Source organism: Equus asinus, chromosome 8, assembly GCF_041296235.1.
Source record: "Equus asinus isolate D_3611 breed Donkey chromosome 8, EquAss-T2T_v2, whole genome shotgun sequence".
NCBI lineage: Eukaryota > Metazoa > Chordata > Mammalia > Perissodactyla > Equidae > Equus > Equus asinus.
Window position 1 is genome coordinate 70,477,525 of NC_091797.1, and position 26,306 is coordinate 70,503,830.

The 26,306-nt window shown below is 57.3% G+C and overlaps 1 protein-coding gene across 3 annotated transcripts in view; it reads right to left on the reverse strand.

The window, feature by feature from the left end:
* The window catches only part of ADGRD1 (adhesion G protein-coupled receptor D1), a 144,422-nt gene that overhangs the window by 6,531 nt on the left and 111,585 nt on the right, over nucleotides 1-26,306 (reverse strand). For all 3 annotated transcript variants that reach the window (XM_014858041.3, XM_044776080.2, XM_044776079.2), the window contains 6 exons: nucleotides 25,399-25,502; nucleotides 23,695-23,806; nucleotides 21,047-21,200; nucleotides 15,740-15,806; nucleotides 13,660-13,726; nucleotides 2,252-2,343 (listed from right to left, as the gene is read on the reverse strand). In XM_014858041.3, coding sequence (XP_014713527.2) covers nucleotides 2,252-2,343; nucleotides 13,660-13,726; nucleotides 15,740-15,806; nucleotides 21,047-21,200; nucleotides 23,695-23,806; nucleotides 25,399-25,502 — 596 coding nt within the window. The remainder of the gene's footprint in view (nucleotides 1-2,251; nucleotides 2,344-13,659; nucleotides 13,727-15,739; nucleotides 15,807-21,046; nucleotides 21,201-23,694; nucleotides 23,807-25,398; nucleotides 25,503-26,306) is intronic.

Consider the following 26,306-nt stretch of genomic DNA (forward strand, 5'->3'; position numbering starts at 1 on the left):
CACTGCAGGTGACCTGGGGTGAGGAGTTGACACCCGGGATGTATGAGACAGGGTCCCCACCGGGCTGGCTCTGGGACAAGTCAATGGTGCTGCTTCTGCTCTGCTGTGGCCGGCACGGGGCACCCAGGAGCCAGCAAGCCCTCTGCACACACTCAGGCTCACCACCCCACCCAGCCGGTAGTGATGCTGGATGGACACGCCAATCCCAAGTGCCCACAGAGGAGAGCAGAGCTGAGGAGCCCAGTGGGGTGGGAGAGTCACCCAGCACAGGGACAGCTGCACTAGCCTCGTGGGCTCACCCTGAACCCCAAGCTGCTGAGCCCCCAAAGAACGATTAGACTGAAACCAAGAGACGAGGAGGAGAAGGAGCCACAGAAGTTTTCCGAGGACGCTGTAATGCTGTCCTCCTCCCTGGCTCCCAGAGCTCCTGGGTCGGCAGCACCAGCCCAGGCAGGCGAGGGTTACACAAATGACACCAAGAGGAGAGCGAGGAGTGTCCTGGGGGTCCGGCTCGGCCACTTAAAGAGCAGGAGCTGCAGGGCAGGGAGTGCTGGGTTCTGTGATGGAGTCAGGGTGTCTGTCCAGAGAGATGCGGCCTGAACTCCCCCAGGAAGGTCACTCCCTGCTGTCACGTGCAGCACCCGGGAGGGCACCGTGGGCAGTGCCACCAGCTGTGGTTCTGCAGAGACTCAGAAATGCGCTCCCAATGCACGGTCCCTACCTCCCCCTGTCAGCCTTTCCCTCAGAAGATGAGAGACAAGGTGGTGGAGGAAGGCTGCTTCCTGGGGGCTGAGGAGTGAGAGCACAGGGGTGGGGTTTGCACCCGGATGTTTGGGGACCAGAGAGCAGTGGTCTCGCTGGTGCCAGGCTGTAGGGGAGTAGAGAAGGGCTGGAGACAGACTGGTGGCCCTGAGCAGGGGCGGGCCTTGGGGAGCTGAGGGTGGAGGGAGGGAGGACGGAGACGGGCCAGCCTCACAGGACAGCACGGCCTGTTCCCACTGATGGAAGAGGAAAGGAAGTGATCCCTGACCCTGAGCATCTCTTCTCCCCCAGGGCACAGCCCTCCATGGTTTCCAGAGCCCCAAAGAGCCCAGGAGGGCCGGAACCTCTTGTCAGTTTAATTTACAGTGTTTGGAATTCATTACAGAATAACTGTCTTATCGATCTGCTGCTGGCATATTTACTGTTTTCCCTTTCAGATCAGAAATGATGTAGTGTAACTAAAGTAACTTACAGAATCCCCACTCCCCAGAGTCCATGGCCTGTTTTACATAACCGAGCGAAATTCCCTGTGAGGAGCCGGCTCCCACTCACTTCCTGGCCCTGTGGTTTGGGGGTGCTGACTGCACCCCACACGCAGAGTGGACCGTGTGACTCAGGTCCAAGTTAACTGGTGACTTCCATTCCTCTGTGACTGGTTCAGGGTGGACATGTGGCCCAGCCTGTGTCTCAGCCCTGGACTCAGGATCTCTGTCTGAACACGTTGGGTAGAGGTTCGTCCCCGTGTCACCAGGAGACAGCATCAGCTTGAAGCCGACACAGAGGATGCGGAGCTGAGAGATGCAAAGAGGAATTGGGTCCTGGTGATTTTATTGTCAAATAGGGTCTGAACTTTTCAGTGACCCGTGTCAGAAAGTCCCCCTTTGCTTTAGCCAGTTTGTGTTGGGTTTCCTGTCCCTTGCGCTCAGCAGAGCCCTAACTGATATGGGGTCAGGAAACCCCAGAGGACAGCCGCTGTGTGGGAGGAGTCCCTGCCCAGAAACACCTGCTCCTCCTGTGGATGGACCAGCTCCAGAGCCACCGGGATGTTCTCCAATGACAGCCCTGTGGGCCAGTCCTGCTCTCAGCCCCACATCACAGATGAGGAAAACAAGGAATTGAGGGGTTAAATAACCTGCAAGGCCCTAGCAGATGGCAGGGGCCGAGGCAGGACTGACCCTGGCAGGGCAGTCGGGCTCTAGAATCTTCCTCTTCACTCTGCTTCATGCTGCCTCCCACCCTGGGGGTCAGCAGTCCCCAGATGACATCTATTAAACCCCCTCTTACACAATCAAGGGCGTTGAGGCTGAGAAAGGACAGGTCCTGGTCATAGGGAGTGAATACAGAGCCAAGTGAGGATGCGAGCCCAGGGCTCCCCCTGGGAGATGGTTGGGACACCAAAAGAGGTGGGGTACATGATGACAGCCCCTCCTGCTCCCTGAGCAGCCCTCTGTGGGCAGGGGCCCTGCTCACAGCCCCTGTGCCAGCTTACTTGAAGGCGCTGGGATCTCCATGGACCTTGTAGTTGTCGGCGCTGATCTGTGAAATGACCCTGGTCACCGCGACAAGGATGACAACGTTGACCTGCACGAAGAGAAACAATGGAGGGAAGATGAGAGGCCTGGAGCTGCGCTTCCAGGAAGTCTGAGTCCACCTGGCAGCCACCCACTCCCCACATGCCACCCACAAGACTGCCCCCCAGGAGCTCACACAGAGCTATGGGGTCTGGTCCCCAGCACATCAAAGAAAGCCCATGGGTCAGACCTCATCTCAGCTTTTTCTCACTGTGTGTGACCCTGGTAACTCACTTCAGTCTCTGAACCTCAGTTTCCTCATTTGATGAGAAAGAGCAATATCCACCGTGCAAAGTGATCAATGACAGGATAAGAAATCCTATCGGAAGCCCTGGCACACGTCCAGGCTCTCACTTCCCACCCTCACCCCAGGTCGATGGCTGTGCGATCCGTGGAGGCCACAGCAGAGGGTTCTTCATCCTCTGTCCAACCCTCCCTCCTTGCTAGGAACCTATTGGAAGGCTTCCCTTGGGGTCTGTGGGGCTGGGCAGGGGCAGAGGGGTCTCTGACAGAGGCTCCAGCACAACCTGTCCCCTACTGTGAGCAGCTCTCCAGGGTCCTGAACAGGAACCTGACAAGGTCCCCCAGTTGGTTTCCTTCTGCTACAGGGTCCACAGCTGGATTCATGGGCTATGCTGTGGCCAGTGACATTTCCCTTGGTTTTTTTTCCTTTGATGAGGAAGACTGGCCCTGAGCTGACATCTGTTGCCAATCTTCCTCTATTTCTTCTATGTGGGATGCCGCCACAGTGTGACTTGATGAGTGGTGTGTAGGTCCATGCCCAGGATCTGAGCCTGCAAACCCCAGGCAGCGGAAGTGGAGCTTGCAAACCTAATCACTACACCACCGGACTGGCCCCCCTCTTCCCTCATTTTTGAGAAACTCTGAGGTCATTTAGAGAGTTGGTGAGGAGTCCAGCTCCAGGCCCAAATCCTATGTGTGGACTTTCAGGCTCGACTCCAGGCAATGACACAGGCTTTACCTGAGGCCTCCCCACACCAGAGATCACCGCAGGCTCTGAAGAGACTACAGGCAGGGACCCAGGACCCTCCCAGCACTCCCATCGGGCTGGACATGCCACGCACACAGCTGCATTCCCAGCCTAGGCACCTGCCTTCCGAGGCCTCCTTATGGGGACCCCAGGCTGAGGCCTTCCCAAAGCCACTCTGCCGACACCACTGACCCGGGGCCTCCACCTCAGTGCTCAGAGCTCTCCACGCCCAACCCTTCTCCCTCCTTCTCTCCCTGGGAAGTCAGCAGGAGCCATCTGTCCAGGGCCGGTCCCGGGATGGAGCCCTGGGGGAGGCGGGACCTCGTCCTGTGAGCCTTATGCTGTTGTAATAAGGGGATACAGGCTCGACTGCTGCTTCCAGGTCAGCCTCTTGTCTTAACTGATCACCTGGCAGCACAGCTCCTGGCAGGCAGACCTGCCTTACTTGCCCTCATTCTCTCACCTGTAAACTCAGGGCAACAATGGACGTCTCCCAAGGTCAGGAAGATGGAAAAAGGCAACAGCATGAATGTTCAGTCACACAAGTGACTCCCCCCTCCCCCCAGCTCACTGACAAACTGGGTGACACCCACAAGAACCCGATCAGATCAAGAGAGAGCCGGGCCAGTGCAGATGATGGGTTATTGGTCTTAGAATGCAGTGACATTCCATTCAATCTGGACAGTGACAGGAGGGAAATGTAAGTGCAGTTACTGCTTCAGGGGTGGAATGTCAACCCCAGACAGTCGAGGTCATGGAAGTCTGGGAATAGCGACTTCCCTGAAGTCAGGCTGGCATCGCACACTCGCCTGGAGCCGTTCCTGCCTCCAGCGGTGCATCTGCGTCCCAGAGCCAGGGGCGGGGGCAGGGAGAAGCCCAGCAGAGTGCCACTGACCCTGCCACCCTTACGGAGATTCACTAGTTTTTCTTGAATAAATGCTTTCAGTTTTTATACCTTTGGGTCACTTCTCAAGTTCTGAGATGCTGTGTTTCTCACCCGCAGGACTGCAGGATTCTTCCGGCGGTTCCCTTGCATTGGGGAGAAGCTTTCCTGAGGCCCTCTGTCTGCCATGCTGCCAGTCCCACCTCCTCCACTCTGGGAATTTATGTGCTGGCAAAAGCTGAGGCCTTGTTTGCAAGAAGAGATTGGAAACCACCTGAAAATCCACCAACAGGCAGTGATCTGGGGGCTACAGTGGCCCCCACTCCATGGATGTAGCATGGACCCAGGCAGGTCTCAGGTGCTGACAAAGCTAGAGGTCCCATGTAGGCTGAGTGGAAAAGGCATGGGGTGAATATACGCCTATAGTTCCCTGTATCTGCATAAAGCCCCGGGACACACAAGAAACAAGCACCAGGGGTTGCCTGTTTCAGGGGAAATCACGGAATTGAGAGAGAGATGTGGGAAGAGACTCTTCATATATATTCGTTTTTTTTTTTTTTTTTAAAGATTGGCACCTGGGCTAACAACTGTGCAACTGTGGCCATTTTTTTTTTTTTCTGCTTTATCTCCACAAATCCCCCCTGGTACACAGTTGTATATCTTAGTTGCAGGTCCTTCTAGTTGTGGCATATGGGACGGCACCTCAACGTGGGCTGATGAGTGGTGCCATGTCTGCACTCAGGATCTGAACCAGCGAAACCCTGGGCCGCCGCAGCCGAGCGCGCAAACTTAACCACTCGGCCACGGGGCCAGCCCCTTCATGTATATTCTTAAGTGTTTCTTTCAAATGTTTAACCACGTGTGTTAAAATTCAAAAATTAAATTAATTAACTAAATTTCAGTTTACAAGAATTATCAATTAAAAGGGAAATAACGTAATTCCCTTTTCCTGTGAATGTCTCAGCAGTGTCCTTGGGGTCAGGAAGAAAAGAGACATAACCGTGCAGTGTTCTAGTGGTTCAGGGAAGGAGATGCAGAGACCATGGAGCCTGCCACCTGGGAGAGGGACCCAGGGAGCCTCAGGGGAGGAGCTCAAACAGCCCATGTGAGCCCAGGAGACTCAAGGAACACCTTGCATGAGCCCAGAGGACCCATCATGACCAACAGCCCGCGTGAGCCCGGGGACTCATCATGGCCAACAGCCTGGGTCAGCCCAGGGGACTCCTCATGACCACCCCCCTTCGCTGCTGGGAGGCTGAAAAGTGCTTTTCCACACCAGCCCTCTCAGCAGGGAAGCTGAGAGGCACACAGACTGCTGTCCACAGACATCCATGACAGGGCCACCGAATGGAAGACGGAATTACCGCAAAGTGCTTCACAGACACAAAAACGCTACAAGTGATTGATTTGATTTCAGGTCCTTGGTTCTTCTAGCCTCTGTACTTAGAACCCAGAAGGAAGTGTCTCAATACGGTTAAGCTCCTCACATTACTGGCTGTTACAATTCATCATCATTCCCATTTCTCCAGGGATTTTGCTGGGATTACTTACTTCTCCCTCGCTCCCCTTCAGCCTGGGCCTGTCTGGTGGCATCTGGTGCTCATACTCCCTCCACCCCAGTAGGACAATGGCATTTGCTGCGGCATGATGGGAGGAGGTGCAGCTGACCTCCGACCCTGCAGCAGTGGGCAATTAGTGGGGAGACAGCAGCCACGAGTGAAACACATGCAGCATCTCCTGAAAATACAAAACAGAAGCAGGCCTGCCCCTCACTCTGGCCCCTTGTCCTCTTTTATGTCTGGCTGCAAGCTGGGCAAGGCCCTGGCCAAGGCACATGTCACATGGACACCAGGTACTTCACCACCCAGACACCTCCGCTCAGAACAGCCGAGAAGCTACTTAGGACACCTGTCACAGGGATGTCTCAGGGGCCGAATTTCTGCAAAAAACAGGGGGGATACACCCTGAAGATCACAGCGACCTCTGGCAGGAGGGGGAGTGACTGTACAGGGCTTCCGGGGTTCGGCCATTTCTCGATCTGGTCAGGGCCATACAGGTGTTTGTTTGTGAAAACTCACTGTGACTACACCACTATTTTACAGTGAGAGAGTTACACATGCACACACACGTATGTGTGCAGTGACACTGTAGTGTGCCTCTGCGGCCATCTCTACATCTGTGTCCTCCCTGTATCTCTCTGCATCTATGGAGCGGTGTCTGTATCTGTGTCTGGGACTCTGGGTCTGTGTCTACATACCTGTGTCCTCTCTGTGTCTGCATCTCTCTGCATCTATGGAGCGGTGTCTGTATCTGTGTCTGGGACTCTGGGTCTGTGTCTACATACCTGTGTCCTCTCTGTGTCTGCATCTCTCTGCATCTATGGAGCAGTGTCTGTATCTGTGTCTGGGACTCTGGGTCTGTGTCTACATACCTGTGTCCTCTCTGTGTCTGCATCTCTCTGTATCGATGGAGCAGTGTCTGTATCTGTGTCTGGGACTCTGGGTCTGTGTCTACATACCTGTGTCCTCTCTGTGTCTGCATCTCTCTGCATCTATGGAGCAGTGTCTGTATCTGTGTCTGGGACTCTGGGTCTGTGTCTACATACCTGTGTCCTCTCTGTGTCTGCATCTCTCTGCATCTATGGAGCAGTGTCTGTATCTGTGTCTGGGACTCTGGGTCTGTGTCTACATACCTGTGTCCTCTCTGTGTCTGCATCTCTCTGCATCTATGGAGCAGTGTCTGTATCTGTGTCTGGGACTCTGGGTCTGTGTCTACATACCTGTGTCCTCTCTGTGTCTGCATCTCTCTGTATCGATGGAGCGGTGTCTGTATCTGTGTCTGGGACTCTGGGTCTGTGTCTACATACCTGTGTCCTCTCTGTGTCTGCATCTCTCTGTATCGATGGAGCGGTGTCTGTATCTGTGTCTGGGACTCTGGGTCTGTGTCTACATACCTGTGTCCTCTCTGTGTCTGCATCTCTCTGCATCTATGGAGCGGTGTCTGTATCTGTGTCTGGGACTCTGGGTCTGTGTCTACATACCTGTGTCCTCTCTGTGTCTGCATCTCTCTGCATCTATGGAGCAGTGTCTGTATCTGTGTCTGGGACTCTGGGTCTGTGTCTACATACCTGTGTCCTCTCTGTGTCTGCATCTCTCTGCATCTATGGAGCGGTGTCTGTAACTGTAACTGCGTCTGTGTCTCTGTCTGTGACTCTGGGTCTGTATCTACGTACCTGTGTCCACGTACCTGTATCTATATCGACACAGCCGCAGTGAGAGAAGGATTTAATCTCTTAGAGACTCTTTCTCTTCCCCAACCTGGAGGCCCTCTCCCCAGTGGGGCCATGATAGAACAATTCCCTTTGGGGGGCTCAGGCTAAGGTGACACTGCCACCCACAGGGTCCCCACTCTTGGGGATCCAGACTCTGTGGCTTCTGTACCATCCGCTGGTCCCATAGCGTGTCTGCATTTAGCCCACCTGGAGTCACCTGGAGAATGGCGTCCTCTTCCCCTCACAATCGGAGAGAACCATTTGTGAGGGGACAGTCGGCGGGGGTGCATTTGGTGGTGAGGTGACAGGGTGGGCTGTGACTGGAAGGGGCTTGGATCGACCCTCTTCTCCCCAGCACTGGGCCCCACAGGCCCCACCGTGACCCTTCACTGTCCCCAGATTCCTGCACCTGCAGGACAAACCTCACCAGGATACACAGAAACCACACATCCCGACACAAACATGCACCTTTCTAATGTGTCTTACTGTAAAATTTGCAAGCGACATTGGGCGTTCTCAAAGCCGCAGCCTGCTGAAGCAGATACGCGCCAGGCCCAGCCCTCTCTGGGGAACCACCATTCCGCCGGCACTGTCTAGGCATTCCTTTCCCACGTACGAGACCGTACTGAGCTCTCGACACTTTACACAAACTTGTCAGGCCGTGCTTGTTACTCTGAAACTTGCTTTCTCCAGTTGCAAACTGGGCAGAGGTCCTCTGGGAGGACAGGGGCATGACTTGATGGCAGAACCATGGGTTCCCAGAAGAGATAAAAGGCCCAAGGCCCCCTGCCCGACCAGGCCAGGGTGAGGCCTGACAAGGTCAGAGAGGCACGGGGCCAGTAGGACCCCACCGCTGAGTTCCCTGGCCCTGGGCCCCATGCTTTTCTCTGTCAAGGGCTAGGCCATAAATATCTTTGGCTTTGTGGGCATATAGTCTGTACTGCAACGATTCAACTCGGCTGCCGTAGATGAAAGCCACCACAGCTGACACACAATAAATGGCTGTGGCCATGCACCAATGACACTCGATGTACAAAAGTGGGCGGTGGGCCACGTCGGGCCACAGTTAGCTGTCCCTGCACTTGACTGTGAAACCACTGAACCCTTCAGCTCACACCTCCCTCCCCACCACCCCTGTGCTCTCAACGCCCCCTGAGAGCACCGAGGACCTCAAGCCAGCTCCACGCTGGAGTCACCTCAGAGCTCTGAGAGGCCCTGGACGGAGCCCAGTTCCAATAAACCAAAACGTCCAGAGGTGGGGCTCGGGCAGGATGTGCCCCCAAGCTCCCTGGTCATTCCATCAAGTGACAAGCTCCAGAACTGCTGTCCTCGAGGGCTGACGGCTAATCTCGAGGAGCGGGGCTGGGGGTGGGGCTGGATGTGGTGCCCCCTCAGGAATGAAGCCTGGAGGACATGGGGATGCTGGGGTCCTGCTGCTGAGCCCCCCACCCTGTGGTGGGTGGTGGAGAAGGGTCCAGGCAGGGCAGCCTCCGGGTCCCCAGCTGTCACTGACCAAAGCCAGACAGAAAACTCAGCTCACACGGAAACATCCAGGATGGGCCCATCCTGCCTGGGCCCTGGGATCTGGAGGTTCAGTCAGTACAGAGAAAGGACGGGGACATGGTGCCTACAAATTCAGTCACTCCCTTGGGTCACCCTGTCATCAACTCTCCCTTCAAGCCCCTCCCAATGTCCGTGCTCTGACCAGGAGAGTTTAATTACTGATGGGCCCGCAGTCTGTGCTGAGCCTGCTTCTGCATTTGAGTTGACCAGGCGAACTGTCCTCCCAGACCCCAGAGACGGGAAGGGGGAGCCCGCGGGTCTCTTACTGAAGCCTCTTGTGATCCCGTAAAAGGCCGGGGGGTAAAGTGATTGCACACGAGCCTCACACAGCGCTGGGGACAGGGGACAGTCTGCATTTGAAAGCTCAGTGACACGTCACCACGAGGCATATCTCCCGCAGATGAAAGCGATGAGCTGAAGCATGCTGCCTGCACTCAGGGCTCTCTGTCAACGCAAAGGATGGCGGCTCCAGGGCCACCTTCCTGTCCCACTCCTGACCTCGCTGCCCCTCCTGGAATGAGATTCCCTACAAAACAAGTGTGCGATCGCCCTGGACCTTCATGACCCCCGACCACCGCTTCGTTCTCGGCCCCTTCCAACTCATCTGAAGCTCCTCTCTCCCGAGGGAGCTGTCCTGTCCATGGTCCATGCCCAGATGGTGGCTCAGCCTCCAAAGGCTGCAGCCAGGCCATGGGAGTCAAAGATCAGCCACGACAGGGCTCAGGAATGTCTTCCCACGTGATCCTCCTGACTCCATACCCCCTTCACCTGTCCTACTCAGGATGTGCCCCCAAGCCCACTCTTGTCCCTTTCCGGGAAAGGCCATCCTGGACCCAGGGGATTCTGGGAAGGCAGCAGCTGGGATGCACCTCCAGCACCTTGGTTCCTAGGCCGCTCTGCTCAGGAGAGGGCAGGCAGGGCCTGGAGGGCAGGGTCTTAGGGACAGGCACCCTGGGAGGACCAGAGCCTGCTGGCCGGGGACACCTGCCCCAGCAGCACCTGCTGCCCCTTGTGGACAGGGAGGCATGGAGGGGCTGCTGGGAGTGGAGGGGACGGATGTGCAGACCACAGTGCCCCTCCAAGTGCAGCGGTGACAGCAATGTGATTCTGACCATGGTGGACAAAGAAAGAAAACATCCAGGTGCCACATGGGAGCCAGAAACCAGAGAGCTGCACAGGGCTCGCAAGGTGCCTGGGACGTGGGCTCCCATGAGACAGGAGGAGCTGAGGGCAGAGGGCAGCAGCGTCGGGGATGGGAGCTCTGGGGCCTGTGAGGACGGAGCAGCTCCTGCACCACAGCCACATGAGGAGCCGGGGTGAGCACCTGGCATCGCCTCCTCCTGCCCTCTGGTCTCCTGCTGGTGCCTCCAGGGCCAAACCTCCCGAGGCCAGGGGGCAAGGAGCCTGGTCCCTGTCCATCCAGACCAGCCCCTCCTACCCCCCGGGCACAGCAAGGGCAGGAGGGGGACGGCATCCACACAGCCTTCTCCCTGTCGTCCACCCTCCCCCCACCCCGGGGACCCTGCAGAGAGCCTGGTGGCCACAGAGCCCCACAGAGCTCGGAGCAGCACCAGCCTCCAACGCCTCTTGTCTTGAAGCAGCCCGGGCTGGGCCACGGAGGACCTGGGAGGCTCAGAGGGCCACCGCGTGCTTGTCCCTATGGACACCCCAGAGCACCTGTCACCGGCAGGAGATGGGCGTAGAAGGGAGTCGAGTCGAAGCAGCTGGATGATGAGGATCATGTGCAGGGCTGGCACCCGCCCCTCTCCCATCCCAGACAGACAACGACGACACCACGACATGTCCCCTCACGCTCTGTCCTCTGGAAACCCTTTACCAAGGAGCACTGCAACACCTCCCTGTGGCACGAGGAGGGGCTGAGTAGAGTGTTAATTAAGACGGAGGAAGCAAGTCTTTCAGCATCTTCCCTGGGACTCATTTTGATCAACCACCAGGGCCCACGTCGGCGCCATCGAATTTGGCAGAAAGTTAGACGAGCTTTCAAATTAGCTGCTGGGGGCAGGAACAGGGAGTGAGAAGGAAGGGCTGGCTGCACGCTAAGCATGAGCTATCCCTGTGGATGGAGGAGCGGGGCTGGATGTCAACGCCCACCACGGACCCTCCCAGCAAGTCCATGCTGACTGCCATCACTGGTGACATAGAAAGTGCGACTGTCATCAGACTTAGAAGGACAGTTCACGATGCTGTCACGGCAGGCTGAGACACCCAATGGGGCAGGCAATGAATGAGGACACTAAGGAACAAGTCCCCTGCCTGAGGGAGGACTCAACACCCAACACCCTTCAAAGGCAGCAGCTCAGAGACAGTGACCCCTGGAGTCCCTGCCCACGGCTGCATGCACAGTGTGTCCTGCTGTCCCGGCAGGGTGTGGAGAGCTCGTGCTGGGGTCCCACCCAGGCCCGTGGAGAGCATGTTCTGCAGATTCACACAGGGTGGGCAGGAGGGATGTGAGGGGGCTCTTCCGTGGACCATCCCTCCCTGGTGTCACCTCACACCTGTGGGGAGGGATGGCTGGATGGGGTGGCACAGAAATGCCCTGCCCCTGACCAGGCCCCAGGCCAGGCTCAGCACCCAAGTACTGACCAGGGTGTGAGGGTGCTGGTACCCCCTTCTCTCATAGCCCCCCCACCCAGGGATTCTCCAGACCCCTTACCCTGCCCCCAGCCCTGGGATTCAAGGGGCTGGCCTAACAAGCCTCACGATGGGCAGTCACGTGATGCAGGTCTGCCAGTCATCCACCTCCACCTCATCCTTGGTGATGGGACAGACACGTGACCCACAGTGACTAATCAGAAGCTGACCGGGAACAGTGCCTCCCTCTCCACCCTGGACTATAGAGCTGGAGGACATGTGGGGGCACTAGCTCCACTGTGTCCCCCCTCGGGGGATGGGGCCTGAGATAAAGCCAGCATGGAGTCAATGGGGCCATGGGGTAAGCAGAAGACGTCTGCTGACATCACTGAGCACCTGGAACCAGCTATGCCTGACTGCCCTGTACTTCCCAGGACTGAGCCTTTTCTAGGTAAGGGAGTTCAAGCTTGTTTGTTATCACCTGTGAGGGAGGGGGAGGAGAGACAACAGAGAAGGAGGAGGAGGAGGGGGGAGGGATAGGTGGAGGATGAACACAACTAAACCAACACAGCTGCCATGACAGACCAGGATTTTGTCATTCTCCCTGACCCCTGTACCTTGACTGCCTCTCTATAAAATAGAAAGCTCCATCTCTTCAAGTAGCTATTTTAGGGGGAAGTAAGAGACATACTTAATGTAAGAATACCTCCACATCTTAAAAAAAAGATGCTCTATAAATTTGAGGCTTTGTTGTAAAGCTAAATAACTTCATGGGAAACCAAGAGTAAGGACACTCTAGAAATTTCCTTCGAATAACAACAGGGAATTGGCCAAAAATGCCCTGGTCAGTGTGATCTCAGTAACGCTCAGTGTCTCCAGGACTCAGCACTGTCTGCATTTCCTAAGCACTTTGGGTGGAACCTGAGCCCAGATCCAGATGATAGGATGCGCCCGGAACGGCTGGGGACAGACTCGGGACTGCTCCCACGAAAGGGCATGACCTGCCATCCCTGACCTCGAAGAGACACCCCACATCCTCCTGCCAAGTGCATCCCCTCCTCCGGTAACAGCATCCTGATTTTCTCCGGGAGCTTCCCCCGTCCTCTGAGTCCACGGGGTTTGGGGGAGGGGTGACCGCCCACTCTAGCCCAGAGTTAGAGCTGTGACCCAAGCCTGGCCAATTAGAGCATTCCACTCCTCACGTCAATCGGAGCATTCCGCTCCTCTGGCCAATCAGGACATTCACTCTTCTGCCCTCAGGGAGGTCTGGCCAATCAGAGCATTCCGCTGCTCTGCCTCAGAGGGGTCCCTGATGGGCAGAGTTCCAAGCCAGGCCCATCGCGAATGAGGACAGTCAGTCCCAGGACTTTTGTGGGGAATGTGGGTGGAACAGTAGTAATGACGACAGAGGAGCTTCTCCCAGGACAGCAGTTAGCATTTGTGTGGTCCTAATTTCTCAGCAGCACAGGGGCCACCTGCTTGAGGATGCAGCCGCCTGTAAGAAACGCTGGAGGCGGAGCCCCGAACCCGGGCAGCTGGCCTTGTCAGCTGAGCCCGGACCCAGCGGCACCCAAGTGCTCCTACGACCAGCCTAGTAATCCCAAAGAGTTCCAGCTCCTTGAGTCGAGTTGTCTGCCCCTTGTAACCACAGGAAGTCTGACTGTCAGGTGTGGTTCCCAGGAGCTTTCAGGCACACTCCCGAATCCTGGAGCTCCTCGACCACCGAGACAGAGCCGGCAGGAGAAAATCAGGGAAAAGAGCCGCTTCGTGCGCAGCCCCTTGTGCGTCTGCACCTGCGCTTCGGGCCGTCAGCAGGTCTGCATCCAACCTGAAAGCACGCCCCGTCCTCCCGAGGATCGTTCGGGAATGAGGCCGGTAGACGCCCCGAGAGGGGCTGTGGCAGGACGGACGCCGCACCAGCTCGGACAGGATCCCACGGGCCCGAGCCCTGTCCACACCGCCCGGCTCCGGCTCCCTCTCCCCCTCCTCCCGGCCCGCTCGGTGCCCACGCAGGCAGGAAACGTACCACAATGACGAACAGGGCAGGGGCCACGAAGGCCCAGATGGCGCCACTCTCGAGCAACAGCCAGCAACTGGGGGGGAAGCAGAATGGTTACGTCAACACCTCCTTCCTCCCGCCTGGCGCCCAGCGTCTTTATCAGCTATGGAGTCAACCGGGGCCCAGTCATAATAACATCGTTACTCCCAGCATTTATGCTTGTTTCTATCCATGATGGTCTCATGTCTCTCATTCTCGGAAGGGATTTTCGAGGTTTGCAGACCAGCTCAGGGAAAAGAAGGCTTCACAGGCCCCAGTTAGAGTAAAAATTCACCACCTCTGGAGAAGTTAGGCAAAATCCTAGGCAGGTTTTAATTTTATTATGAAAAATAAATAAATAGAGCTTTGCCAGGGGCTGGCTTTCTTCCAGAGCATTTCAAATACTAACTGGTGGCTTCTGTCACGGATTAGCGGATCAATGAGTCACCATGTGACACCATTCATCTGCTCCTCAGCTGTGGGTCCATCACACCTCCCAGCCTCGCCCCACAAGCAAAAGAAAAGGTTCCAGTCGCTCTGACTTCCCGAGAAGCCTCATCTAGGAAGCGGGGTCCAGCTTGAGGATGCGAAATCCCACGTGGCTTCCAAGATGTGACTCGAAGAACTCAGGCAAGAAAACCCGCTCCTCTCCTATTTCCCTTCTCTCCGGAGCATCAGAACTGCTGAGAGCCTGGTCCTGAGGGCGCCGTAAGAGGAATGCAGCTGCACCAGCTCAGGACGTGATCTCGGGAGCCTGGCCCATCTCCACAGAGCCCTGGAGATCATCTCCCTGGATCTGGGACAGCCCCAGGGGCCTGGGCACGTTGGCCGGGATGTGGCCAGGAGTGTGGGGCAGTCCTGACACACAACCCGGATGACTCCGAGGGACCCCAGCACCTCAGAATCTCACAGCGCCCCCGAGGCAGGTGCTCTCATGACACCCACCCTGCAGATGAGGAAACTGAGGCCCCAAGAGGTCAGGTGACTGGAGGCGACTCACCAGGTGTCCACCCTCCTGCCCCCATTCCTGCCCCGAGACCTCCTGGACCAGGAGACACTGGATGCCCTGAAACAGGTCCCACCTGCGCACCCAGAGCAGGAAGGGAAGACAGCGCCCCTCCCTTGGAGACGCAGTGCTTAAATGCACATGTGGCAAGTGTGAGTGGCGCCTCTGCAAAGGTCGCCTCACGCCCGGGCTCCCGCGACAGCAGACGGTTCTGCAAACAGAAAGCGCTCGCGTTCTGACACTGTCAGGCAGACTTTCAGTCCACGAGGGTCTCCTGATGCCCCGTCCTCTCCAGAGACTCCACCGCCTCCTGAGCCCTTGCTGGGCCACCTGCTGCCAGGCCGTGGGCGGAGAGGGGCTGCCACCAGACACCGACCCTGCTGGACACGTGGGGGGGGGGGCCCGTCTGCACGCTCCAGTCAGGATGAAGCGGAACAGATGCCCCGAGACTGTCTGAGAAGGAGCCGCTGCTTTAATTAGTGCCTCAGCTTCCACAACCATCCCCACTGGAAGGAAGGAGCCGGAACGACTGCTGCTGGATACTCCTTGTTTCACTATGCACTCAGACAACGCTCTCTTCAAACGCTTCATTTTCAGTGAATTGTCGCACTGAAGTCGAAAAGGCTACATTCCTCCCCATTTAGCAACTCAGCCAGAACATCATCTCATCCTGAAGTGATGAGAATGCTTAACTTCTCGTCTTAAGCTCTCTCGGTGACGTTTCCTTTCGTGTTTTCACTCTGTGGGTCCTCAGCTTGGCTGAGGAGGGGGAGGAACATCCTAAAAACATTTGCGGTAAAACCTTTTGTCTTGTAAGGGAGGAAATCACGTTTCCGGAACTTGAACGTCGGACCTGCCCCCACAGCCCCATCCCAACCCCTCCTGATTCAGCCATGGGCCCTTCAGCTGCGGTTTCAAAATGGGGGCATGAGGCCTCCAACAGCATGGCCGTTCTTACTGCCAGCCTCCTGCAGCCCCCTCCCCAGGAGAACCTGGGGTCCCCTCATGCACTCATGTCCCATGGGAGTCCTGCCACACGAGGGATGCGTCCCTGTCACTTACTTGTTACTCATTCCGTAACTGTCCGTGGCCGACGATACTGAAATGACACAGATCAGGAGAGGGAACCCTGTGGAAAGCGAGAGCAGAGGATCCGTCAGTTTGCCCCCACCGCCTTTTATTCATCAGTCATTTCTTCGATTTGTACCCGATATGTACAAAGAACTGTGTGCTACGTGCTGGACACAGAGCAGCCTGTGTCCTCCAAGAACGTACAGTGTAAACACAGAGATAACTCACACTCACATGAATGTTAAGACAGGTCTGTTATAAATCTGATTCTAAATTTGAAAGCAACCCACTTGTGGTGGCTGGGAAAGCCGGGGCATCCTCAGGGCCTGTGTCTGATGCAGCGCCCTGGGCGCGCAGCCTCTCCCTCTGCTCCCCCTGCAGTGAAGGGTGGGGGCGAGGAGCAGACACAGCCAAGGACCCACCCTGATTCCACCCACCGAACCTCCTGGAGGAGGGCTTCAGAGAAATGGCTCCTGCCAGGGACACTGCGTTTTGCGTATCCCTAGACTGGAAGGGCGGGTGGGAAGGGGGACAATACATTGAACACGCAGCTCTTTGTGCCGCCCTCCGTGGCTGAGTGTGCAGGGCCCCCGGGAGACCTCTGCTCAGAGGAGGAGAGGGCAGCTTGTCCTGGCTCCAGGCCTAGCCGCCTCAACGTGGCAGCTCTCCCACGACCTCTAGCGCAGTCAGCTCCAGGCCCGCCCTTCTGAGGTCAGTTGTAAATAATCTCCTGGAAAAGGCGTTTCCTGGAGAGCGGTCTCATCTCTGAAATACTTTGTTCTGATGTCAACATAGTTTAAATGCCTCACAGAACATCTGGACAAAAAAGCTGCCTGGCTCACAAAGGAGACCAGGTGGCCCCTGGGGAGAGGCAGACAGATGGGGTGACGTGCCTGTCACGGTGGCCCCTTGACCACATTTGAGCTTTCTGTATGCGAGCACAACCTAACAGAGGGTGAAGCTTTGCTCTGGTGTCTGGATGCCTCCGGCTGCGCGCTCCTGCCTGGACGGGCCCAGAGCCACGCAAGACGAGGATGCACTGGGATCCGGTTCAGGCCCTGCTGCCCACTCACTGGGGGCCTTGGTTTCCTCAGACAGCACGGAGAATCCTCACTGCCTGGCTCATGTGGGGTGGGGAGGTCCCATGGGACCTGAGATGTAAGGGCCTTGGGGACATCAAGCCCCAGACACTGTCAGTCACCACCAGAGGCCCCAGTCCCGACTGAGGAAGCCCACGCCGCAGCGGGCAGGAGGAGCTGACACCATGGGGCCATCGTCCCTTGCCAGGAGCACCGGGTCCACAGGATGGCCACCACAGGCCACATAGGGGCCCCTTTTGGAAGGTACGGCAAGGCCTAGGGGGCCCCCAGGATGAGTTTTCCTACTCGGTGGTGGAGGCCTTCGCTTTGAGCCGATGCTTGCGCCCCCCCTTGCCCTGACCCTGGTCGTGATGAAGACCCGAGTCAACGGCTGGCATCTCTTTGCTGCTGAAAGTTAAACGGAGGAGTCGAAGATTCTTTTTCTGTACTCACAACTGACACGTTTCTCGTACGACCCTAAAGCAGCACCAGAAGCTCCTGTGCCGTTTCTCCCCTGTGTCCTCACCTGTGACCAGCAGAGGCCAGGCCACGAGGTGTGACCGGAGGGCGTGCCTGAGCAGAGGGCTCCCACTCTCTGCTTTCTCTGAAACAAGCTGCAGGAGCCACAGGGACTGGGCGAGGCTGTGTGTTCTTAAGAAGAAAAAGCTCCCAGGTTGAATGAGGAGCGTGGGAGCAGGATGGAGAAAGAAGCGAGAAGGGAAAGCCTGGGCTTTGGAGCCAACAGACACCTGGTTCTATTCCCAGGGCCACCGGGGACCCGCTGTGCAGCCTCAGTGGACCAGCTGGACCTCTCTGTGTGGCCACATTCTCACTATGGAGATGAGATGATGGCACCCTCCTTATCAGGCTGCCGTGGGGCTCGCACAGCTGCGGCCGTGTGTGACTGGTGAGGAGGTCGGTGTAGGAGGCTGATAGGTACAACACTCTCCACCATCAGAAACCAACGCAGACCCGTCCACTCTTCCTGTCAGCTGAAACTTAGGTCCCAGTAACCCATCAGACACGTCACAGGCTCCTGCAGACAATGGGGGTCCCTCCAGTCCTGTCACATGGACACTTAGGGAGTTAAGGGGTGCTCTCTGTGGCATGCAGTGGGCTTCCAGAGGGACCAACCGGTGCTTGCACAGCTTCTGCTTCTAAGACCCAGCGAGGAGGATGTAAGGTCGACTGTGAGGAGTGCGTGCCGGGAAACACTAACCAGGACAGACAAAGACTTGAGAGGATGGACAAAATGACCCTGACGGGGGGGCAGGCGTCTCCACAAAACAGGGCAGAGAGACGACAACCCCAGAGACAAAGGGCCACCCTCCTGTGACGTCACCGGTGCTGCCTGCCACACAGTTCCAGGTGCCTCCCTCTGGGCGCAGGGGAGGGCTGCCCTCTGGCACCTGGGCTGTTGGGCTATAAGGCTCATCTGGGCCATGAGCTGTGAATGGAAGTGACACACACGTCCATTGGCTGAGCATTTAATTTCCAGCGCGAGGTCCTCTCGTGTCCTCTTCTCTGCAGCAACCAGCGATGGCTCCAGGCGGTGACTTCTCCATGACCCCGGGCTCCTGAGCCATGGCCATGAGCAGAACCCCTCCCAGCACCACCGGCCCCCGTGGACAGACGGTGCAAACAGGAAATGAACATTTATCACAGCATCGCCTAACCTAGCCTGCCCGGATGGACATGCCGCCCAAGCTCACGCCGCGTCAGCCCCCTGGAACACAAATGCACCTTCAGAGAACGGAGGGGTCCGGAATTAACTGTGGGTAAGTTTTCACCCCCAGATGAGTGGGAGCTCACGAAAGAAATTAAATTGTAATAGAGGAAAATAAAGCGAGTTACGCGTCTTTCACTTCTGAGTTTGTGACCAGAGCTTTGTATCCGCTGCCCCGCCGCGTGACCCTCAAACATTCCTCACTTCTGTCCCCTCGTGGCTCCCACACGGACAGAGGTTAGGTTCCACTCACCCGCGAGTCCTAGCCTAGAGCCTGACATCCAGCCAGACCTCAAGGTATGCTGTTGATCTGATACCTGCAACCCCCGACTCGCTTCAGAACAGTTCCCAGGTTTCAAAAACTGGTTCTGTTCCAGGGTCGGAGTAAGACGAGGGTGCCAGTCTCCAGGAGCACCCTCCCTCTGAGGGGCTGTCCATGCAGCGTGACCTCACTGCGCCCTGGGGCAGCCTCCAGCCCCTCCTGATTAGTAGCTCAAGGCTGAGAGCCCAGCTGCCTGCAGACTGTCTTTACTCAGGCCCAAAGCCAGCGCTAACCCAGTCGGAAGGAAGGACGCGGCTCAGCAGCCCTGATGAAATCAATTAAGAGAAAGCTGACTGAGACAGACGTGGCAGGCCTGCGGGAAGGCGGCCCAGCGCTCTGTCTGCAGAGCCCACGGCAGGCGCTGCAGGCTCAGATCTACAGGGACTCTGCTAGTGTCAGACACCACACAGTCCCAGCCAATGCTGTCAAGTAAGAAGATAAACTCAGGGTTCCCAGATCTCCTCATTTTTCAAAAGAACTCTGTAAGCTTATGTAAAATCTCTCAATTTTAAAATACTGGCAAATAATTCAGTTTTTATCTCCACACTGTACAGACAAGATAAGACATCCTTCAGGGCTAGATTGGACTGGATTATGACACACCCCCCCATCTTAGGCCGACAGAGACAAGGCCACTCACCGGTTCCTCTCACTGTTCAGACAAATGCCACAAACATGTTTAATTCATTGCAAGCATCTTTGCTGTGCCTTATGGTGTGTGTGTTAGCGTGTGTGCACGCACACATCTCTAACCCATGTGCCTGTATCTATAGAGAAACAAGTAACTGGCAGTTGGACACACATCGTCCTGGCAATCCTTACTGTCAGTGAAGTCGGAAGTGACAAGCAGAGCAACCTTCCTCTCGGGGGGAGTCATGGAAGGGTTCAAGGAGCAGGTCCCCCTTGAATCTCGCTCTCCAGGGGAGAGTGGAGAGGAGAGGACTTGCATTCCGAGGGCCCAGGGCGGGCAGAGGCCTCAGAGTGGAAAAGCCCATCACCAACAGCGAGCCGGCGCACACGGCTCAGGGGGACCCGTGGGGGCTCCCTGCATGGCCACAGCAGGTGCGGCTGCCGAGTCTCCTCTCCCCAGGGAAGCAGGAGGGGTGCACAGTCCACCTCCACCGCTCCCCAAACGAACGACCTCAGCCAACTCGAAGCACAAAACAAATGTGTGCATCTGCTCCTTACACAAGGAGGACTGTGAAAGGAAATCTAGTGAAGAAAACCAGAAACAAGGGGCAGGTCCCTAATGTCGGACTGATGCTATATAGCAAAGGCAAGAGCACCAGGTGTCACCACACAGCCCACGACTCCTGCGGGAAGCAGGCCTCCTATGCTGGCGGGGACTCCTCCGAGGGGCAAGAAAGAAGTTAAACAACAAGCCAAGTCAGTGAGGAGGTGGCTTCCAGAATGACAGCATGATTGCTCCACAGACCCACTCCCCAGTGAGACAACCATAATTGGGGAAAATCAGCTTAAAGAAAAACCACCACCATTTAAAGTCCCAGTAAATTTTCCTAAAGGCATACAGCAAAGTAAGAAAAATTTATTCAAGGAAACCTACTAAGACTTGGTAAGAACAGAGTCTGTGACCCTTGAACCAGCCCCTGCTCCAGTCCAGGCAAGTGTGGCTCAGAAGACCCGGCTCCCTCCCGCAGGGCCTAATCACAGCTGCGCATCTCCTGGGCAGGCCACCTGCATTTCCCATTCTCTGCAGCTCCCAGGTAACAGCCACTGAGAGACCAGAGCTCCCAGCCTCCGTCCAACCGCGGCCACAGTGTGCGGGGTCTGTCCCAGGTGTGACTGGCAGGGAGTCCGGGCCTGGACTGCCCTCACCTCCGGGCACTCAAGCAGCAGAGGCTCCCCCAAAGGCAAACTGAGGCTGGAGGCTGCCTCCCCTGCGTGAGAGCTGGGGTGTCAAGCCAGGAGGAGTGGGCCACCGCCCCTGCCCCCAACTCCAGGGATTTCCCCAGATAGGGGAAGCAGGCCATCAGAACAGAGAATGCCAAAGCACTCCCCACGGAAGCGACGTTTTCTGAAACAGCGTGTGGGGAAGTTCAAGCCTGAGGGTACCTGGCCTCTTCTGGGTGTGTCATGTGAGGACGAAATCACACCCGCCTACCCCACCCGCCCCATCTTATCCCGCCCCACCTGCCCCTCTCCCCACCTACCCCAGCCCATCCCATAGTAGTAGAGGTGCTTGCTGTCCTCCGAGCCGAAGACCTTGATCACCATGCTGTAGAGATGCAGCCCCTCCACCAGCATCCACGCGAAGGCGCTCAGGAAGAAGTAGTGCAGGAGCACGGCCAGCACCTGGCACGGGGTCTAGGAGCAGAGCAGAGGGGACACCTCTCTGGGCGTGCGCAGCGGGCTCCGCCAGTACCCCAGCCTACCCGCATCCATTTCCGGGGCATCTTCGGGTCACGGGGCCTCACCCCCTTCTGGGGACCCACTCCCCTTTCTGGTCCTGGGGAGTTGGGTGCAGCACGTGTCTGACTGCCCTGTGGCCCCTCCCAGGCACAGTGATTGGCTCAGGAGAGGGCTGGAATCAGGCCTGGCCAATCAGCATAAACATCCCCACCCTTGCAGCAGGATTGGCTAAAGGGCTGGCACGTGACCCGCCTGGTCCAATGGGGTGGATTCTGGGGTGGGCGGAGCCACCAGGGGGCAGGTTTTCCTCCTTCCTCTGGACAGGAGGACAGGAGCCTGGGATTTGGGCAGCGGTCTTGGACCCAAACATGAGGCCTGTGCAGAGCCGGGCCCCTGAGAGAAAGGGAGTTGAAGACAGAGAGGGCAGCTTGTGACATGGCTTAAACCCCTAGGTTCTGGACTTTTCAGTGACACTGGACTTCCCTAGAATCGTCCCAACAAGGGTAATGAACAGAGATGCGCAAACTATCCTAACGTCCTTATTTCTGGGTGCTGGATGCTGGCATCCAGGCCCCCCTGCCTTCTCTCGGATGAGCCCCAGAGGTCAGGGCCTGCCCAGCACACAGGCTCAGTCTCCAAGGGTCTTCTCTCCCTTCTGCTGCTGTTAGTCTCCTGGCCCCACCTAGAGGCTCAACCTGTGGCCTCCGATGCCTCTGGGAGCCTGGATCAGAGATGCCCTGTGCTCTGTGAGTCCACAGTCGCCGTCCCTAAGCTGGGACAAAAGGTCCAGGGGACCGGGAGCCCAGGGAAGAAAAGAAACATGAAAGCCAGGAGCGACCATCTCTGCTGGGGGCTCCAAAGTCCTGTCCTCCTGCGCCCCCCACATCAGTTAATTTTTGGAGAAAAAACGTACGAGTTGCTGCACTGTTGTGTTTCTTGTCATCAGGAGCTGTTAAATTTAGATACAAACTTGGGACACTCCTATTGCTTGTGTGGTCCCAGCACCACGTGGCCCTGCATCTTCTAGGACCCGCTGCCCCTTTCCTATGGGGAACAGTCCCTCCCCACACAGAGGCTCTAGTGAGATTGGCCACCACAGTCACCTCTCCTGCTGGCCACAGAGGTCATCCAATGGGCCATCACTCAAGCAGGACCACTCAGAGCTTGCCGTGGGATTCGTCACACAAAGGCTCTGGGAGGGAGAAGCCCTCCCAGCAATGCCAGGTGGCCCCCAGGTGTCACCATCTGGGGTAATGGGTGCCTGGAGCTGCCACCACGCAGTGGGACCTCACTCCTCACAGTGTGGCCTGGACAGGTAGCATCAGCATCCCCTGAACGCTTGACGGAAATACAGAATTCTAGGCCCTGCCCGGAGCTCTGAACCCAAACCCGAATTTTAAGAAAAGCCCCATGTGATGATTCACGTTGGAGCTTGAGAGAAGTGCCCATAGGAGAGAGTGAGGCCGGTGCACACCTCGTTTGTCCACAGCACGTCCGGAGCTTCTCAGATACCCCCTGAACCCCTAAACCTGCAGGGAGGCACCTGGAACAGAGGAGGGTGGATGGCTCCTTAGGCAGCAGCCCCAGGACTGGGATGTGGGGGCCACGGACCCTGCTGGCAGCGAGGACAGGAGGATGTGCTGACCCTCACTCGTGCCAGATGGAGTTCACCTCACGTTAGCCAGTCCTGACGCATCCTAAGACCACCGACTTACAGCTTCTCCTGAACTGTCATTTCCTTCCCTCCGGCGAGCAAGCAGTGTCAGCTTCTCCTTCCACCAACGGGGTTGTAACCCACATCTCCCAAGCCTGGGTCATCTCCGTCTCAGCTCTGAACCTCCTGGGAGGTCTAAGACTTCCTACTCCTTGGAGAACCCCACCCCACACGAAGTAGGGGTGGGGGAGAAGGTAGGAGTGGGTCTTCACAGCCCCTTTGTTGAGAGTGCCCCCCCCACCCCCAGCAGGCAGAGGGAGCGCGGCTGTTTGCTGTCAGCGCAGGGATGGACGGCAGAGTCTGCAGCAAGACGGCACGAGGTCAGACCCTGGTTGGCCGCTAACCAGGGTCATCACCTTGGGCGAGTGGCTGTACCCTTCATGCCTCAGTGTCCGTCTCTGTAAGCAGGAGGTTAGCACCTCCTTGAGAGCTTGTTCTAAGGATTAACCTTGCTGATCCATGCAAGCTCTCAGCACAGCGCCCAGCGCGCAGTCGGGGCTCATCAGTGTGAGCTGACATCTCATCAGCAGCATCTTCAATACTGAGATGGATGCTGCGCGGAGGCCGGCACGTGCGTGTCATCTTCTCTGTCTCTCCTGGAGGAAGCCTGGCTATTGGGGGCTATTGGTCTGAATTCTGAGTTGAAGAAACTAGCAGGGGAAGGAGCCAGCCCTGTGACATCAGAGAGAGGAGAGGAGGAGAGAGGACAGCAGCAGGACCGAGGGGCCTACTCACGGTGCCCGGCTCCAGGCGGAAGCTGATGAGCAGCAGGACCTGGGCCACCAGGACCGCGAAGGACAGGTTGGCGTGGATGTGGTAGCGCTGGTTCCGGATGGTGCTGACCGAGCTGAGGGCAGAGAGGCAGGGGTGAGGCCCAGGCCCAGTACTGGCTCAGGCGTGGCTGTTCCATACCACTCCACCAAGAGCCACCAAACAGGTCTTTATAAAGCCTGCCCAGATGCTGTCACTCCCGGCTGTGAACCCTCAATGACTCCCTATTGCTCTGAGAAACAACCTACTCCTTCAGGCCCTGCATGGCCTGGCCCCTGCCTGCTGCTCTGAGCCCTTTCCTGGTCACGATGCCGCTTTCTGTTCTCAGACACCCTGAGTGTGCTCCAGCCTCGGGGCCTTTGCACCAGCCGTTCCTCTGCAGTAAACTCTCTTCCCAGGTCTCCACATAGCGGCTCAAACGTCTGCCCTCAGAGAGAACTTCCTGGCATGAAGGAGCTCCGTCTCCTCACTCTAAACCGCTATCTCATGGTGCTGAGGGCCGTGAACTGTGTGCTTGTGCCTTTGTGTCCTTGCTCATTGTCCGGCCCCTTCTGGACATGTTATCTGTCTTGGGCACAGCTGTGTCCCGGAGCTGACTACGCCTGGGCACAGGGGGCTTGCTGAGGAGTAGCTGAGGAGCAAGGGAACCCAAGAATAAATGTCCTGAGCACAGTGCCAGGGTCCCTCTAAGCCTGCACCTGGCTCCCATCCTCACGTGTCCCGTGCACACCCCGTCCCTGCCACTCAAAGCTCCTGGGTTCCCAGATGACAGTGGGAAGTCAGGGGAGGGAAGCCACCAGCCTCTCCCTGCGGATCTTGTTGCAGCCCCCGACCACCCAAGCCCGGGACCCCCCATCCACAGAACTACCCAGATGACCGGTGTCCTCAGGGCACCAGAGCAGGTGAGGAGGGCACTGGACTCCAGGACGAACCCCCAGGAGTGTCATCTCCCAGCGGAGGAAGGAGGGAGGGGGCCACAAACTCCCAAGCGACCCAAGAGAGTGAGGCCCCCCAGGGGAGTGTGAACGCGAGCCGTCTCCACAGCTGGCTGCCCAGACTCACATCTCTCATGTGATCTCTCTGTCCCCGGTCAGAAAGGGCCACAGAGGAACTTGGGTCCCGCCCTCCACTCGGAGGAGCTGCAGAGGTCCCTTGGGCTCTGACCAGATGACACAGCTTCAACGGGATGGTGGGGCAGCCCTGCTGGGAACATGCCCTCCTGCCCGTCCAGTGCTCTCCCTCCAGGGACCTCCCACGCCCTGTCCCACAAGGAGCTGGCCGCTTTGATATCACTGCAAGGGTGTGTTGGGGGGGGGGTCCTCAGTCCTGCTCTCACCTGGCCAGTCAAAGGGCCAGAAAGCTGGGGGCTTTCTGTGGGCTGGGGACCTTTCCAGAACTTTACAGCTTAGCTAAAGCTGGGTGCCCTCCAATTCCACAGACTTCCTCTCTCCTCTCTCTTTTCCAGCACCCACGGCCCCCTCCCTGCACCCCAGATCTCAAAATGAAAAGCAGTTGAGGGACAGCCGTCCAGCTGTAACAATGATGTGCAGAACTAAATAGGGGCAGCATGTCACCTCACAGGGGAAATCGAGGAGGGGCAGGGGTGACATTATCGTTTCCATGAGGCCACCAGCCCCCACCCCCCGGGGAGAGCAGAGGATGACTCACGAGAGCACGGCGAAGGTGACCAGTGTGACAGCCAGACAGAGCACGGACAGGGAGCAGCCGATGTAACTGATGGACGAGAGCGCCACCTGGTGACCGCGCGTGAGCTGCGGGGAAGCAGAGCAGAGGGGTCAGCTGGCCGTCAGGTCCTGGAGGGGCACCGGCCCTGCAGTTGGTGTGGCCCAGGCCTGATGGGCACCTCAAGCTGGACAGGGTCCAGGGCTAATGCACAGCTGAGTATGAGGCTACCACTGTCCCATTGTGGATGTGGTAGTGACCACTAAGCTCTGTGTCCACCCCAAAGGCCCTGCGGTCAGCACCGATGGAGGTTCAGTCCTTGGAACTAGCCCTTGCGTTTGTACATTTCAAACACTCCAAATGGCACCAAAGTCACTCAGATCCCTCCTCCATCCACTTCTACACTGCTACTGCCTAACCCCTCCCCTCCCAACCGGGACACCCCCTGCTGTCCACCTGCTGGCCAGGCCACGGGCCCCGTGTCTAGACTGCACATCCACAGCTGCAGAGTTTGCTTAAGAGGATGGACCCAGGACCCATACACCGGGTTCAAGTCCCAGCACGACCACGTGCCAGCTGATGACCTGGGACCGTGACTCAGTGACGCTATGAGGGTCCAATGAATTGACATCTGTGAAGTGCTTGGAGCAGGGCCAGGGAGACAAGACGCGCTGCAGGAGAGTTTGTGTAAGAGTTCGCTGTTATCCATGTCGTCCTCCAGCAGAGCATAAACAAGTGTGGTGAACTGAGCGCCTGCAAAGCCACAAAGGGCTGTAACAGAAGCCACAGCTCACCCAACAGCACAACCTAAAATGGCAGCTCCCTCGGCTCCATGAGCTGGCATCTCGAGGTCGGACACATTTGACCCTGGGCTCTAGGAAGCTCCCTGCTCC